Below are 17,074 nucleotides of genomic sequence, written 5' to 3' on the forward strand. Positions count from 1 at the left end.
TAAACACTTGATACCAGTGGCAAACAAGCATTTAAAACTCATTTCCAAAACTGAGCAGAAGCATGACTGTAAAACCAGAAGGGCTGCCAGAGAGGTTTCCTTCTAGAAAGGTCTTGGGCAAATGGTGAACAGAGCAGGCTGGTTTTCAGTACAGACAATAAGAGTCCACGCAAATATTCATGAAAAAGCTTCAGCTTTTGTCTCAAAGCGAGTGAAAGCCTCTTCCTCTTCAACAATGTACCTCTCGAACCTCAACAAACCCAAGTAGTAAGTGGTAGCTCAAAACAGCAACAGTGCGCTACTACCACCCTCACTCAACTACAAGTGACTTCCCGCTCAACAACAAGGCCAGAAATAATAGTCCTACCGAATCTAACGGAGAGAAAATCCACGCACCCCAACTCCCTTCGTCTGCACGACACACAGACCCGTCCGTGCAGGGTGGGAGGAGGCCATCCGCGGGCTTGCCCCTTAGGCCGCGCGGCTGTGAGCGGGTGTGGCTTTTCCCCGCCCTTCCCACTCGGGGCTACTTAAGGGGCAGAGTGGGACCTAGGAGAAGCTGCTTTCCTCTACCCTGGGGGGAGGGGGGAAAAAGAAGGCAAAAGGTAAAAAGAGGAGACTGTCCACTGTTTATTTTCTCAGGAAAATCGGTGCTGTTTTTGTTTTGAAGGCTTCGTTTGTTTTTAGTGTGTGGGCTCTACCTCAGTTTCCGTGGATGATGGTGAGTGGGGGAAGGACGAAAGAGGAGTCATGGTCGGTATGGTGGGAAGTGGGTGAAGAGGGCTCACTTGAACGCTGAGCCGTGGGGTGGCTCTTTTCGGGGGGCTGTAGTGGTTGCTTGGGATCTTAGGCAGTGAGAGGACGGGAAAGTGGCGCATTCACTTGCTCTTAGGGTGAGGGACGGCGGTGCCTATAGGAGTGTCACCTCTTAACGCAGTGAGGGGTGCGGCGGAACCTCTTCAGGGTTGCTGTAACTTTTTATACCTTCAAAGTTTTAAGAGGAAGTGAGGAATTAAAAGTCAGGGAAGCAATACGGAACTAAAAAGCGTGAAGTTTGTGTGTGGTAAAGCGTCCTGGCTTGCAGCTCCTGTGAGGACTTTGAGACAGGAGGCACTTCACACCACGAGTGGCCATTTTGTGGTGAAGCTGCCGCACGGCCCTGTACCCCACCGTCGGGCTCCTTCCGCTCTGTGCAGAGACTGATCAGGGTGCTCCTCCACCTGCTCTGGCGGGCCGGGGTTAGGCAGGCGCAGCGGCTGGGAGCCGGTCTGTCTGTCCCCAGCTTCCCGTTAGGGTCAGGCTGCAACCCTTGCCGCTGGCGTCAGAGGCTTTCAGACACCGTCCTTTGTTCCCATAGGGGCACCTCCCTTTTTGTCTTCTCCCGCACATCTCTAGAGTGTGAAACCCCCTTCTGCGAGCCTCGTTCGGGAATGGTGGGCAGGCGAGGTGCGAAGCCCGCAGGCCGTGCGGCCGCTAATGTCCGCGTGGCGGAACGAGCGGAGCAGCAGCCTCGCCGGCTCCGAATACGCTTGCTTGAGCTTCCCTGCTGGTGTTTTTTCTGGTTTTAGTGTTTTTTTACCTGGCTTCGCGCAGCGCGGCGCGGACTCCGCGTGGTGAGAGGTGGCTACTGCCGGAACCCGCACGTTGCTGGTTCAGCATGGGAGTTGCTGATTCATCCTCGGGATTTTATTTAAAAAAAAAAAAATGGAATTTGCGACTGTAACGCAGGCTCTTCGATAGCACCGTAAAAGCAGGGTATTAAAGAAACCCAAACGGCTCTTTAAGCCTCACAGTCCGTAGGTACTGGCGCCAGTTGCAGTACTTGACTGATGGCGCCACCTGCTGCCCGGTGGGCAGGCGTTCTCCCTGTCGCGGGAGCCATGTTCTCTTGTAGGGAGTGTGCTGTCATGGTAACTGCTCTGCTCAGAGGGGCTGCAGAGCCGGACGTACTTAGGCGGGAAAACAAAACAAAATGTACTAATACCCGTTTTTTTTTTTTTAACGGGGGGGAGGCCGGGGAAAGGTGGGGAGAAGCCTGCGAAATCGAGGACTTGTGTGGTTAAAAGTGAAGGTTTTCCCCTCCTAGATGTGCGTGAGGCTGAGTGATGTCTCTAACCCACTTGGGTAACTACCAGGTGGGTCACAACCTGGCGCAAAGGATAGTCCTTTTCCACCCTGTTTCGTTAATGTACAGAAGTCTAACTAGCCTCATAGCAACTATAATGAAGAGGTTAATTCAGTTTCCTGGCATCAAGTTAATGCTTGCTGGGATAACGGCAAAGAGCAAACCGATTAAATTTACCTTGCTATGAGGGAAAAGTGGGGAACACCCCCCTTCTCCTCCCTTCCTATTAACTGCAAAAAGCTGGAAAACTTAAGCCCTATGTTTCCTGACATCTAGAAATGTGATTTGAAATATACCTCATGAGGTGGATAAGGCAAATCAACCCCATTTAGTGTGTTTTTGAAGGGTTGGGTCACTTCAGCTGGTGCTGTAATTTCAAGGTAGCAAATTCATCACTTGAAGGGTTTTCCAGATTTTGAAAACTTTTAAGTGGCTTGGGCTTTGGATGGTGGCTCAGCAGCAGGGCGAGTTCTTTGCCCACGTTGCAAATAGAAGCACAATAATTTACGTAATGCTGTGTAGTAAAACAACTAAAGGTTGTGCTGCTAAAATAACTTTGTCTTTAGACGGGACAGTACTTTTATCAATCCAGAGTTTTGCACTGTAGTACTGAAAACTTGAAAAGTAACTTTGAAAGGAGATTGTTTCCTTTTGTTGTACTATGAGACTTACACCACTGTGCATTTTTCAGTAACTTTTTTTTTGAGTTCTAAGGCACACATATTAACACATCTTAAAATATACTATGTTGACGATTTTTCCAGAATGCCTAAGTAGTCTGTTTCTCTTTTAGGCATTTAATGTGTAAAAGTATTAAATAAGTGTATTTTCATTGAAAACTCTGTTCTACATGACTAGTGTGGGAAATGCTGTGCCTCCAAGGTCACCTATGGCTTGTGTATCAGCAGTATCTGTATGCTTACCCACTTCTGGTGCTTCTGGCACTTGCTGGGTGCCTCTGCTGTGAGCTGTTTCCTGTTCTAGGCTGGAGAGAATTCACACAGAAAAGCGAATGCTTCTCTTTTACTCTGGTTCACTGAAACAAATGCCGAAAGAGAGAAGTAGAAGCTAGCAGTTAGGTCAGCTTAAGATTGCTGAGGGGTTGGAGTCTCAGGTTTCAGTTCAGATGCCCTTAGGTGGGGGGTGCAGCCAAAGAAGTGGTGTCCTCACTTCTTGCTTCATTTTTGCTCTTTTGTTCTTACGCTAGTTCAGTGTTTATATAACTACAGAATGTGCTTGGATCAGAAGTGGGTATGCCTGAAAAGTACTACAAGATGTTTCTCCTGTGAAATGTAGACTTGATTTCTTTGCACAGTGATGTAAAAAGCTTTTGAACAACAGGAGAGATGGGGGAGAACTACCCTTTTTCTGTTTACAGCAGTAATGTTCTATTATGCAGTCTATTACTGTGGAAGAGTGAGGGTTGGGGTCTCCAAGCTCACTGCAAGGTAGAGGGAGTTCTTGGAGGATAAAGGGGAGAGGATTGAATTTTTGTTGAGAATTTGCAGTAGGAAGCATAGTCAGTGAATAAATTGAGTGTAGGTGACAATATCTGTTGTGATGGAAGCAGATTTTAAGGTATAGCTTTATGAAATAGCTTTGAACTGAATTGATGGCTTGGTGCTTCTCAGAAGTGGCTGTGCCTCCTCCATCTCTATTTACTCTTCTGCATCCATTGATCTGGTGCTTGTGATAGCCTAGTAAGCTGATTCAATTCTCTACAATAGTGGAATATTAAAAGGGTGAAAAACTATACACTGTGTCAATCTTCCTGCCAATTTTTGTTAAGCCAGCTTAACTTGAACTGGCAGATGTTAGAAGTTGCACAGAGGAGATGCAGGAAAAGTGGTGGGCAAACCAAACCCTCTCTGGTTTTTATTAATGGTGTGTTGTTAATTTGTTTCAGTCACTCTGAAATCACATTTGGAGGGCTGAGTTCTAGGTTTGGGTTTGTTCAGTTGCTGGGGAAATGATTTGGTTCTTGTAATTTTCTCATTTCTTTACTCTGGATGTCTAGTTTGAATGAGTACTTGTCACTCAGCTGCATTTAAATGTGCATTAAATGTAAAATTCTTGCATAGAAAAATTGGTTGCTACTTACTGCAAATTTGTAGGCTTCAAAATACAAGATAACTTTGGCTAAATCAAAGTTAAATGCAGTATCTGAAGTAGTGATAGGTTGCTGAATCGTAAGGAAAAGCTCATCGATGTGGAAGGATGAGTAATACTGAACTAGTCAGTTATTTATGTGCTTTCCAGGCAAAGCATAGTGCATAGCTAGAACCATTCATTCAAGATTGTATAAGATGAGGGGTTTGAATTTGTGTAGTGCCTGTGGTGCTTATGTTGTGTTTTAATTCTTGTAAATACCTTTCTGTAAAACACTTCAAACCTCATGCAGTGTATGGAACACATCTAGCATCAGTACTTCATCTGAACAAAATACTGAATTTACTCTTTGTTTAGTGAGTATTTTATCTTCTTTACACCGAATGAATCTGTAACTCATAGGTTGTCACAAAATACTTTAGGACCAAAAGGGTGCATCTGAAGTCTGGGTGTGCAAAGGGTGCTGTGACTGTAGTTTCTCTAGCATAATGTTCTTTGCAGTTTTTCTTTACATGCACTGCATGTAGAAGATCCTGCTTTGGTGTAGACTGCTTGGAAACAGTTTGTAGTCAGTCATATTCCTACTGAAGTTAAACTGCCAATTTTATTTTTTTTTGCCTCCTGAGAAAATGAATAGTGTGAATATCTCATCAAAGTCTGATTGCTCTTCTTACAGCTAACTTGCAGTTTAACCCTCTTACCTGTGTTCTAAGGCTGTTTGTAAGCTTAAGTGTATCTTAAGGGTTTAAAGCTTTTGACCAGGAAGATGATGAAATTTATTCTGTTGAATAGTTAATTTGCACAGTATGTTTTATCTTAAAGAATTTAATTCCTTGCTTACATCTGAAAGGAATTTGATGAAGTTCTGAAATGATTTTGACATTCTCACTGTGTCTGGTAGTAGCAACACTGATCATGAAGCTTTATATAGTCAGACAGGGCTACTTAAGGTAGTCGAAGTTTGGTCTAGATTGAAATTTTTAAAGTTTCTTAGAATAACTACTTAAGGTTTTTTGCAATGAATAGTCCATTTGCAGCAAGTGCTTCCTTTAAGGAATCAGGTGCTATTGAAATCCATTGTCCCATCCTATATCTATAGGAAGATGCAGGCATGCTAGTATCTTAAAGTGTACTATAATTATTTGACTGAAATACATATTTCTGTTTAAATTTTTCAGTCTGCAAACATGGAGGCCCAGTGTGGAGGTGCCTCAGAGGACAATACCCGTTTGTCAACAACCAGTCAAGGATATGTTTTGCCAGAAGGAAAGATCATGCCAAACACAGTATTTGTTGGTGGAATTGATATAAGGGTATTTACTTTTATTTGTTAAAGATATAAGGTACAGGGAACTTAAATGAGGTGGGGATTAAGGTAGTGCAGCATCATGAAAGAACTTTGGAGCAGTTGGGTAACTGATAAATCAGTTCTGAGCAGTTGAATGTATTTGAAGATGTTTAAGATTCTGTTTCTTTTAGATGAATGAAGCAGAAATTCGGAGTTTCTTTGAACGATATGGTGCTGTGAAAGAGGTGAAAATAATTACTGACAGAACTGGTGTTTCCAAAGGGTGAGTAGAATATGAGTAATTGTTCTAAGTTGCTGCCTATGTGGACCTAATTCTGCCATAGATGATATGAGCAACTACTTAGCAACACATTTGACAGGCTTAAGCCTTAACACTAGTTGCAGTTTTCTGTTGTGGTGAATTAACACGGAAATGTGTAAATCTCTAGCTCATAAATCTGTGTAATTTTACGAAGAATAGCCTGATTTTTTGGACTTCAGTCTGCTTAGGGAAAAGGGTCATTGTCACTTAACCAGTGGAAACAAAGCTGAAAAGTTTGTGATGCTTATGGAGGCAGGTCTTTTGTAGAATTTTTCTGATGGCTAGAGTACTTGGCAACAATCTAGAGAGTTCAGGATGGTTAAGAGGGAGGGGTAGATGACTTATTCAGGGCAGTGGCGCTGCACTCTTCTGACACTTTGGAATAAGATGGAGAAAACAACCAAACCTGGTTGGGTGAAGAGTGAAACTTAAGTGAACAGTTAAAGCATGCAAAATTCCTGTTGAGTATATATATATCTATATGAATAGACGTGTTAAAAAAAACCAAAAATTCTGATTTGTCTGTGGTGAAACACTGTGCAGGGCCATACCTGTTGGCTTCTGGGGAAGCTTTCCCAGCTTTGAAGTTATTTCTGCTTTGAGAAGGAGGCTTCAACCCCTTGAAATTCCAGCCCAATTTTTTTCCCCTATGATTCTGTGAACAGACCCTAAAAAGTCACTTTTTTTTTGCCCTTGGGCATACACGGTAATGCACAAGCTGGAAATTACTTCCTCATACCCTTTGCTAGTCTTAATTATGATATGCAGTTAGCCATTGTGTGTTCTGAATATTTATAATGCATTGGCATACTCCATTAATTGACACAACTGTTCCTATAATATTCTGAAATTACCTTCATTTTCTAGACCAGATAAACTAGGGGACCAGTGAAATAAGTTGAAAAACCCAGCCAAGGATCACATCCCCTACTGATGTCGCTGTTCTGGAACATTTACTTTCATCCAAATCTCTTTAGTAAATATAAAACTTGATAATTCAGATCTTAAAGGGTTTTTTTTTTACTTTGAATTAGTAGTATCAACTGTAGTGCTCATTTTGAGTAGCTGAAATGGAAGAGCAGCCCTTGTTTCTATTTCATAGTATTCTAGAATCTGGCAGTCGGTTCTTTTCATCTGGCCCAGTAGTATATGCTGCTAGTTAGCAGTAAATAGGTTTTTACGCTGAATTATAAAATTGTCCTACTTGATACTTTTGGCATGCAATATGATGCACCTGGCATATGCTGTTAACAGTTCTTGTTCAAAATAATTTGACTAACAAATCCAAATCTGATTATTGAATAGCCTGTCTTTTCTTTTCAGGTATGGATTTGTATCTTTCCTGGACAACGTGGATGTTCAGAAAATAGTAGAAGTAAGCTCTTTGTCTAAATTATCTGAAGAAGCTGATACATGGAGGCTGGAGACATGTTCAGGGGAAACCAAGTTAATATACCATGTAGGGTCAAGTAGGATGAGGGAAGCATAGGGCTGCCTGAAAAGTAAACTTGCTAAAATCTCTACTGGTGGTAGAGTCTTTCTATGTTTACTTAAATAAGAAACCAGATTAGTTTTAGCATTAGTATGCTTGAATATCTCATGTAATTGTATTTCTAGTAATTCTTATTCATATATGTGCTTGAAAGCTTTATGTATGTGGTTTAGCTGCTTACTTTCTGCATTGTATCATTGTCATAGAACCCATGTGCTTATGGCAGATACATAGACCTATCAGGAATATTATTGGGAATTCAGGTAACAGAAAGATAGTATTAGTGTGTTTTACTTACATTTCAGCAGTTGAAGTATGTGTTTCTCTTGAATTATTTGTGCATTTGGATCCTACCTGGAGTGCAAGTGTGTGTTAAGCCTCCTTGACTACAAGATGTAACTGTTCACATTTCATACAATTTTCCTGTGGCTCACACAGGAGATAAGGGGTAGAACTGTTGCAGCCCTTCTGGTCTTAAGAGTTCATTATCAGAAATTTTAAATCTTGGTGCTTATGATCAAACCTGCTGTTCTCGTAGCTTTCAGCAGGTTCCAAAATGCACTGAAAGCTTACTGTTTTCATTGTTGCTGCACTTAGTTTTAGGCGAAAGGGGGAAACATGTATATTTCCCTCTCTGAACTTTGCATCAGAAACTTCCAGGTCTTTAAACAGTCTCTTGCTTGCTTCTGAAGCTCTCAGGTAGTGAAGTAGATCTAAAAGACAAATCCAGGCACAAATTTAGTGTTTTATGGTACGTTCAGGTGTATTTACCTGCTGTCGAGCTCCTTAAGGGGGAAGAGAGCATGTTTGAATGAAGAGGAAAGCAGTGAAGCTCCAGCAGGAGATTTTTGATTCTTGCCAAAACACTTAAAAAGCTTCCTATTCCTTAACTCTCATGGGATGCTGACAGAAATACTGCTGTAATGAGCTACAGACTTGACTGAGAATCCTTCTTACTGTACTAGATCAGTGTGGAACGCCTGCTCTGAGGCAACAGTCTCTATAGAAGCCTCTCAAGTAGCATTGTCACTTGAGCCATGTACATTGCTGATTTTCTGTGTACATTTCTTCAAAGCTGAAAGCCCTTAGTGTATATCTATTAATACAGTATTGATGTATGTATGCCAGAAATCTTGAAAGACCAAGAGGTATATGGCAAATTTGCTTCTCAGCACAAGTTTTGGGTGTACAGGCAGTACACATTTCTTCTTGAGAAGAAGCATGTCCAGATAGAAATAACCTTACAAAGGTGTTGATTTTTGGAGAGGATGGAAAAAGGAAAAGAATGAACATCTGCATTTTGGAACTTTAGTCACGTGCAGCGAGGTGATCTCCGCTTCATTTCAGGCATTACCTGTACTGAGTGGTCCCAATGCTCTACGTAACTGAACAAGGTAGAGCTGCATGGTTAAAACCACTCTAGATGCCTATGTTGATCTGCCTAGCTCTGTAGCTTTGTGCAACCTGAAAGTACTTTTCTTCTGATTTGGGTCTAATTCAGTTTGTAATATCACTCAAGTGTAGGGTTTCAGGGGAACCCAGACTGTGGTTACTCTACATTAATATCATCACTGAGGCAAGAATTGTCAAATCTGTGTTACGAAACCAGAAGGCTGACAGTCACTAATAGGCAGTTGCAAACTACTGTCAGTGGATGTTGCTATAAAGGCAATTGATACATAATAGGTTTGCAGAGTTGGTGCTTAGAACAATTTGCTGAGAGCATTACAGGAAATTAAAGATAAAGGATGTAAGTTCTTGAAGAGGAGAGCGGAGGCTATTGAGTGTGTATACCAGTGGGTGATAGAAGCAAAGTACAGTCTCTTAAAATCAAGCAAACAACTTGCCTCGCTGATTCCCCAGCTTACAAAATAACCTGTCTTTCAGTCGCAAATTAACTTCCACGGCAAAAAGCTGAAACTGGGGCCAGCGATTAGAAAGCAACAAAACTTATGTAAGTATACATGCACAAATTTGTTGATATGACATGCATATATTACAGTTTCTCTTGAGTCTACATTAACACCCTCGCATTTCCTTTTTATCTGATCAGTTCTGAATTTTATGACCTTGCTACTTGTGTGATGTACAGTTTTGATAATAAACTCGGGTTTCTAGTAGTACACAATATAGTTAATGTTGCATTAAATTTAAGAGTCAAAACACTTGGGTTTTTTGCAATCTGAGTTCAGATACGTAATGAAATACATGTTAAGATGTTTTAATACTTCTCTTTGCTTTAAAAAAAAGGTTCTTACGTGCATCCCAGACCATTAGTCTTCAATCCTCCTGTACCACAGTTCCATAGTGTATGGGGAAATCAAAATACAGAGACATACATGCAGCCTCCAGCTGTAATGAGCCCAGTAACCCAGTATGTTCAGGTAAGGCTGTTCATGACACTGATTTTGGATCATAATTAAGTGTTTTTGAAGGCGAAAGCACATACAACTTCGGGAATATGTATCAAGACTCCAGTCTCATCTTCCCTCTTGCTTTCTTATTACCTTCCCCAATAAGCAGTGCCCAAAATCAAGCCATTTTAAGAGAATGCCAGTAACTTTGAAAAACTTAGTCAGTGATGTCATCTCTTAAGAAACCGAAAGGTGGAGATACATTCTATTTTGAGAATGTGAAAGCTGTGGGGCAAACTTTAATTATATAATGTTCAATTATATAATATGTAGCACTTTATGTAACTTAACTATATAAATGGCTACTTGTCACAGATGCACTTCAAAAATCAAATGCATCCGGATGTTTAACATACTGCTGCCCTGGCTCAGATTAAACCACAGAACTTAAAAGCTTTTTCTTTTTTTTAAAAAAAATTAGTATGGAACTCAAAGCTTCCTGTAGTAATGTTTCCTTCTACCTGAAGAAATTCATGTTTCTGAACTGCTCTTGTGTTTAAGAACAGTTGTGGCATCTGCTCATAACAGCTGTGACCAGTATGGTATGTCTACAGGGTGTCACTTTATTGGTGTTTCAGATAAGCATTCTTACTGAGGTGTAGGCAGAGTACTTCAGGTCCTGTTACGAGCCCTGTACTGCAAAGAGAAGGCTTTACAGGTTATGCCATCTTTCTATATTAACACTATATCATACGGCAGTACAACAGGGCAGTATTAACTGGAAGCTGATTCTATTTTGTATATTTTCATTAAGTAAATGAATGAGCAAATAGAAATGACTTGCAGAAATATTTTTTTCCAAGGCAGAGATCTTGATAGTACACTTGCTGGTTCTTCCCAAGTTTAGTGGGAGAGTGAAATAGTGTAAGAGGAACTAATTGTCTTAAACGCTGGAATGTGCCTTTAACTGTTCTCTGAAGAAGCTGAGAAGGTTCCAGATTAACATTGTGTCAAAATACTTGTGGTGAAAAAATGCTGGGAAATATCTGAATTGTAATACTTGTCTTGCTCTTGCTCCAAGAAACTGATCTTCAGGCTGTAGTCCATTATTTCATGGTAGTTGGGCCAGGATGAGTTGTACTTCTGAAATGACGTAAAAGATCAGCTACAACCAGGTGTGGGATTTTTAGATACATATTTAGAATCCCACATTCTAGAGTTTTTTTAGTGCTTAAAGTGCTGAAGCCCCACTGGAAATCTGTAAGGGTGCTTTGAAGTAATGAAGCTAGTGTGAAATGGGGACTGAAATAACAATGTGACCACATCTAAAAATGTGGTCCTGACTCCTGTCTTGCTTAAACTTGTTTTTTTAAAAAACCCTGAACTTTATTTGCAGACATACCCATACTGTTCACCAGCTGTATTGATACAGCAGCAGGTTCCTGTGGGTTATCAGCCAGCCTACAACTACCAGGTATGTAATTCTTTAGTAGCAGCAGAAAGGCTCTTGATACCTGGCAAAAAGGTTGAATGAAATGAACAGTGTTAACTGGAGTCTGACCTTTCTGTGTTTCTCTTTCTGGGAATTCTTTTTCCTTTCAGCTCCTGCTTCACAAACCAAAAGTAAAAACAAAATTGGTGATATTTTTGTTCTAATGCGGTGAAAACTGCTGAACAACTTAGCATGCTCTTCAGTTTGATACTTTTTTTTCTCTTAAATAATCAATGATAAATCAATTTCCAAATCAGCAGAAAGTACAGGGATCAGTAATACTTTTTCTCATGGGAAGGAGCTTTGCATACTATAGTGCAGCTAGTTAATGTTACATAAAACAAGCACTTAAGTCTTACCAGTCTATAAAAATGTGGGATGTATTTAGGGGAGATGTGCTTTTGAGCTCTAAAAAGGTCTTGGAAGGCACTTCACTGACAGTGATTTTGAACTTGTAAGTGAAATGTGTTTCTAAGTCCTCTTACTGAAGCTAAACCAGAAATAGTTTAGTAACTGGAATTAAATAGAGGTTTGAGATGTTTTCAGTGTGGCTGCTGTGATTTCACCTATTTTTCTAAAGTTCAGAAATCTTATTTTTGAGAAAACCTTGGAATCAGAAGAGGAAGGAGATAGTTGAATCTTTGGTAAGGGTGACCCTTATGCTAAGTGCTATGTGAAGTACATGTGAAAAAGCTGTCTTGCTGGATAGAAGATTGTAAACTACTGTTCAGTGAAAAATCCAGACATAAACCATTATAAATGGTGCTCTTAAAGAGCAGCTGCTTGCTTGTGTTGGAACCAAATGAATAAAGGCTGGGTTTTGTCCAATTTTTGTTTAAGGTTCAACCACAGTGGCTTGCTGGGGAGCAAAGAAACTATGTTATGCCTCCGGTAAGTCTACAATGTTAAACTTTTGGAACTTTGTCTTCTCAATTAGTGCACTGGTTTGACAAGTTGGTACTTTAAATGACAATCAAAATAACTGTTTGTTGGCTGGAGCTGTATGTAATCTGGTCTATACAAATCTGTAGCTGCTGACAGTAGGTAGCTGTTTAGGGCTTCCTACTGACATGGTGCTCTTTTAGGAGCTGCTTGGCAGAGCAGAGCTACCTGTTTTATGGTGTTACTCCATGTGTTCTGGTCACAGAATTCTGGAATTTCAACATGAACAGAATTGGTTTGTTCATGAAAGGTTGAAGGAAAAGTAAGTGGTGACCCAATGCACAAGTCTGACTTAAAGATCTGTATAATATTACTGCTTACTGTTCCAAATTATGTAAAAAAGCCTCAAAATACTCTGCTTTGCAAATACTGATAATTTTTGGCTCTTTTCAACAGCTTTTAAAATTACTTCCCAGGCTGCTGCAGGCTGTAAATGGTGCTGATAGCTTCTAAAAATTACTTGCTTTGTGTGACTCTACACACATTCACAAGAGGAAAAAATACTGTGTATTTCTTTAAAAGTGTTGGAGCTTAAACTTGCATCTTGGGGTGTTGTGTGTATAATCCTGTATTGAGTACAGTTTCCATTAAGTGTTTAAAAGCTGTAATACTTAATTTTCTTCTGAACACTATTCTTTCAAGCTAATTCCCAGCAGATGTCTGTAGAATGTGTAAGATAAATGGGGGGAAAAATGAAGAAAAATAGAACTTTGTGCATCTGTATTGCTGCCTGCATGCATTTGGCAGTTCTGTCTGATCGTATTAGGAGAATATTCCTGCTGACTGCCAGTCATGTGTACTAATAATTTGCTTTTAGCTTCTCAGCAGAGATGCAGCCTTTTTCTTTTCATGGAAAGTCTCTTACTAATGAGACCTACCTTGAGTAGAAACACTCAAAAGGTTTCAGAAGTCATTGAAATACTGATTAACCTGTTGGCTTGAAATAATTTGTGTTGAATGACATCCATGGATATGATACAGCAGCAGTACAACACAATCAGATAATAGCAAGCTGAAGAGTATTTAGAGTGGGTGTGCATGATGGTTTTCATTGAATGTTTTAAGCTTTATTATATGAGCAGACAACTGTTTTAGAACTGTTAAGCATCTTTTAAGTACCCTTCTTCATGCAGAGTCAAGAGGGCAGGCCTGTAATGAGATGGGGAAACTTCCATCTCTTGGTCTGCTGCTTTATACATACCTATTCAGTGGCTATTCAGTTTCCATTCATAAGTGGAATGCCCCAGTTGTGATGAGGTCAGATATGATGCCTCTTCTGATGAAAGTTAGGAGTGGTGCTTGGAAAGGAAGTCTGTTAATACTGTATCTCCCATTATCAGTTTGAGATTACCATTTCTGTGTTGAAGTGCTTTTGGGAATGTCAGGTGGTACACCTGGTGTTCGCTTTGTATAATCACAAATAACATTAAGAATGATGTTACAAGAAACTGGAAACTACTGTCAAGTGTGTTTGAACCTGATTACTTTGGGGATGGAGGTGGGATGGGGAGTTTGGCTCCTGGAAACTAAGGATGCTTAATCCTGCCATTGAGTACCCAGTGAAATTAGCTGTAAAAACTGCCAGTCCTCTTTGGAAGCATCTGGAAGGATATTTTCATAAGAATAGATGCTTTATCAACCTCTTGGTTATTGTAATTTAACTCTGCAGTTGGTTGCTGACTGTAACACTGCCCTGTTGGCAGAGGGAGGCAGGGAATTTCTAAAAGAAAACATAAAATAACTTGTGCTTTTCTAGGTCTCTTTACTATTTTAACTATATTGGCATGGAGAAAGCTTCAGACAAGAAAGGATCTGTATAGAGCAAAGCAGCTTCTTGGAAGGGCAGTGGTCGACGATTCTTTGCTTCCCCTCTTGTTCAATTTTAGTACTTTAATCTCTTGAAGTTACTGCTGGTTGTCTCATTCTTGGTGAACACCTTCATTACCCATTATGCTTGACAAAAAAACCTCATACATGGAAGAAGTAGGTTGAGGAGCTAACTGTTGAGTGGTTACAGTGGAGACAGCTATTAAAATATGCCCTTTTTGGAAGGAAGTAGACTTTTCTTAAAGCAGCATATAGTATTTCCCCCACTTGCCTTCACACTTACTGATAGTTTCACAAGGTTGGTATAGCTTATGGGTAAATGAGGACCAGTGACAACACAACTGTGCATGTTTTCCCAGTGTTACTGAAACACTGCAATATTTAAACTCTACAGGTTTATACTTCAGTAAGCTACCACTGCACTGAGGATCCAGAATTTATACAGACAGAATGTGCTGTTCCAGAGCCCACACAGTTGTCTACTCATAGTCCACAAAAGGTAAGTGCTTTCTCGAAACTTAAGTGTTTTGCCATAAATCCTGTTCCCAGAAATTTGCATGTGAGCATTGTGTGGGTTGGTGAAGAGGCACTCTGACCAGTATCGTAGAAATTAAGGTTATAGTTGCTGCTTTAGCCATTTGCTCCACCTACTGTATCTGATTTTTTGAGTACAACTTCAGAAGCCTCAAATTTCCTTGAAACTGCTACTGCTTGCCTGTAGTGCTGAAGTCTATGAAATGTGTGCTCGACTTCATTAAGTTCAATAATATTTTTAAGTCATTATGCTTAATCTGCTGAGACTTACGGGAATTGCAGGTACTAAAATGTAGGTGAGGTAGCACTGCCTGCAATATTATGCAGATTTAGTTTTAGCTTGAAATACCTGAATTGGTAACATTTTTGGTAACACTTCACTTTTCAGAGAAGGTGACCCCAATTTGGCTGACCGCTGGCTCTGAATTCTAAAGGAGATCTCATTTTTCAGCTGTTTGCCTACTCCACAGCTAAACTGGCATGTCATTGGTTAGAAATGCTGTCTTGTAAAATCTAAGGGTAATAATGAAGTTACCAGGATTAAAAGCAGATAAATAAGAGCTCAGCAAATAAGGCAATTGAAGAATCCTGAATGAAAAGTAAACTCTGTGACAGACATGCGTTGCTACTATTGGGCTAAGAAAGTCAGTATGGTTGTAGATACACCTGTAACTGTATTTCAGAAGTCTGTGGACAGGAGCATACAAACAGTAGTATCCTGTCTGTTTAATCCTGAGAACCGTCTGAGGAGCACTGTTGTATCTCAAGAAGACTACCCTAAGGTATGTAGTGGAAGCAAAATTAAATCCCTAAAACACAGATGACCTTAAACTTGTTCACCTACAATACACCATAAAGATGAAGGGATGCATATCTAGAATGTTTTTTTCTTCTTGTATGTGCTCTGTGATGTGTGGGTTTGGCTCTCAGCTACTTAATGCTGGAGATACATGCTGAAGTTGGATTTGGTGGATTTAATGAAGACTACATAAAATGCTGAACAGGCAACCCATGGATACTTGAGTATAAGGCTGGGTAATCATTTCTCAGTGACGTTGCTGAAGGGGCAGTGGGTTATTCCCTAGTTTAGTTAGATGATGAGTTTGAGCCTTGATAGTCTGTACACCAGTTAAGTATCCACTGTGTGTTGTAGCTCTCCTTACGAAGTATAACATCTGTGCTGTAACCAATAAACTGTAGTCCAGGTTGATAGCTGGTCATCACATTCTTGCTATGTGTTCAGTTTTTGTAGAATTGCAGCTTCTGATTATATTCCTGCTGGTATTCCTGTTTAAGACTTTGCATCCTTTTTTTAAAAGGACAGACATGTGAACTAGGCACATGTACCCTGAAACAGGAATACAGAAGCCATTTATTTGCTAGTTTTAGAGGGACTAGTGGCAATAGAGTGCAGAAGGTATTAAGATACTTCTGAAACTTCAGTTGCTTTATTGTGGTCATTACCTAGAAATTTTTTCCTGTCTGTCCTCTTCCAGGAGAGGAAAGCACATCACTTCAGAAAAGGAAGAGCAGTACTCAAAAGTATTTGATCAATGAAGGCAGATGAAAGTGCTTGATCAACAAAAGCTTCAAAGTATCTAAATTCATTGACTTGATGTTACTACAGTTCAGTTTGGCAATGCAGTATGATGTTTTTCAGAAGGTTGCTTCAAGTTGAAGTTTGTGTTTTGTTCTGCCTGTTTCAATACAGTTGGCTTTACTTGAGTAGTTTGAAGTTTAAAGTTGTAATAGTTGACAAACTTCCATGTTTTATTAATTGTTTGCATGCTTCCCCTGATAATTAACTGGCACGTTTAAGAGTTTGTATTGGAAAAAACACTCTTGGTTTGTTTGCATGTGGGTTTTCTTTTGAGTTCTAAGATACAGTTTGCATGTTACACCTATTTTTTGTTAAACCACAGTTTTAAGTGACTAATCCTGACTGGTTATCTCTTGCAGTTAAAAATGGAAGTAGTTATTTGCCCAAGAGGTTGTATTTTAAAACTGAGCTCTTAATCAGTGAAGTGGAAGATGTCAAGTTGTAACTCAGCTGAAGCCCTTTAAGTCCTGGTTGTCTTAGACTACCTAATCAATGTGGTTATGTTCATTAATGACAGTTTATGTACCTGCAGTCTTGACCATCAATACTAGCTTTGGGAGAGTAATTAGGAGAATCCTAAAATTCCTATATCTAACTTAAGATGCAAGTATGTAATTAGCTCTGGCTACTCAGTAGAGTATGCTTTTTTACTTGACAAATTTTAGCAATACCTGCATGTTAAAATTGTGAGAAAATGCCTTTAAAATATGCCTTTATGTGATGCAAACTGTTAATCAAAGAATATCTGTATGACTTTTAATAATTATGTATTTTTAGTTGCATATTTTGAAACAAAATAAATTTTTATTTTGACTTTGCTTCTGAAACTTCTGGTGATGTGCTAATACAATGATAGAGCCGATTTTAAGCTACCTTAAGAAAGACATGTAGTATACTAAAGATCTGTTGAAGCTGTTGGAGATCTGTTACCCTATATGAGAACTGGAGTTACTACACATTCACAGTAACAAACTTCATTTTGTATAGTT

General features: G+C 39.9%; 1 protein-coding gene across 3 annotated transcripts; it reads left to right on the plus strand.

Annotated features, from left to right (window-relative positions):
- Positions 1-110: 110 nt before the first annotated feature.
- Positions 111-16,245, plus strand: DAZL (deleted in azoospermia like). Of its 3 annotated transcripts, none has more exons than XM_057424843.1 (11): positions 111-264; positions 5,413-5,547; positions 5,714-5,805; positions 7,168-7,219; positions 9,224-9,290; positions 9,587-9,720; positions 11,087-11,164; positions 12,023-12,073; positions 14,346-14,450; positions 15,172-15,267; positions 15,982-16,245. In XM_057424843.1, the coding sequence occupies exons 2-11, from the start codon at positions 5,422-5,424 to the stop codon at positions 16,033-16,035; spliced, it is 855 nt and encodes a 284-aa protein (XP_057280826.1). In that variant the 5' UTR covers positions 111-264; positions 5,413-5,421; the 3' UTR covers positions 16,036-16,245. The 3 variants fall into 3 exon arrangements, with proteins under 3 accessions (XP_057280826.1, XP_057280827.1, XP_057280825.1); XM_057424842.1 differs by having other exon boundaries at positions 114-264; positions 15,169-15,267; XM_057424844.1 differs by lacking the exon at positions 12,023-12,073 and having other exon boundaries at positions 15,169-15,267.
- The last annotated feature ends 829 nt before the right edge of the window (positions 16,246-17,074 follow it).

This window comes from Pezoporus wallicus, unplaced genomic scaffold (genome assembly GCF_028554395.1).
Source record: "Pezoporus wallicus isolate ANWC-B61680 ecotype Strahan unplaced genomic scaffold, APGP_CSIRO_Pwel_v1 contig_3181, whole genome shotgun sequence".
NCBI lineage: Eukaryota > Metazoa > Chordata > Aves > Psittaciformes > Psittacidae > Pezoporus > Pezoporus wallicus.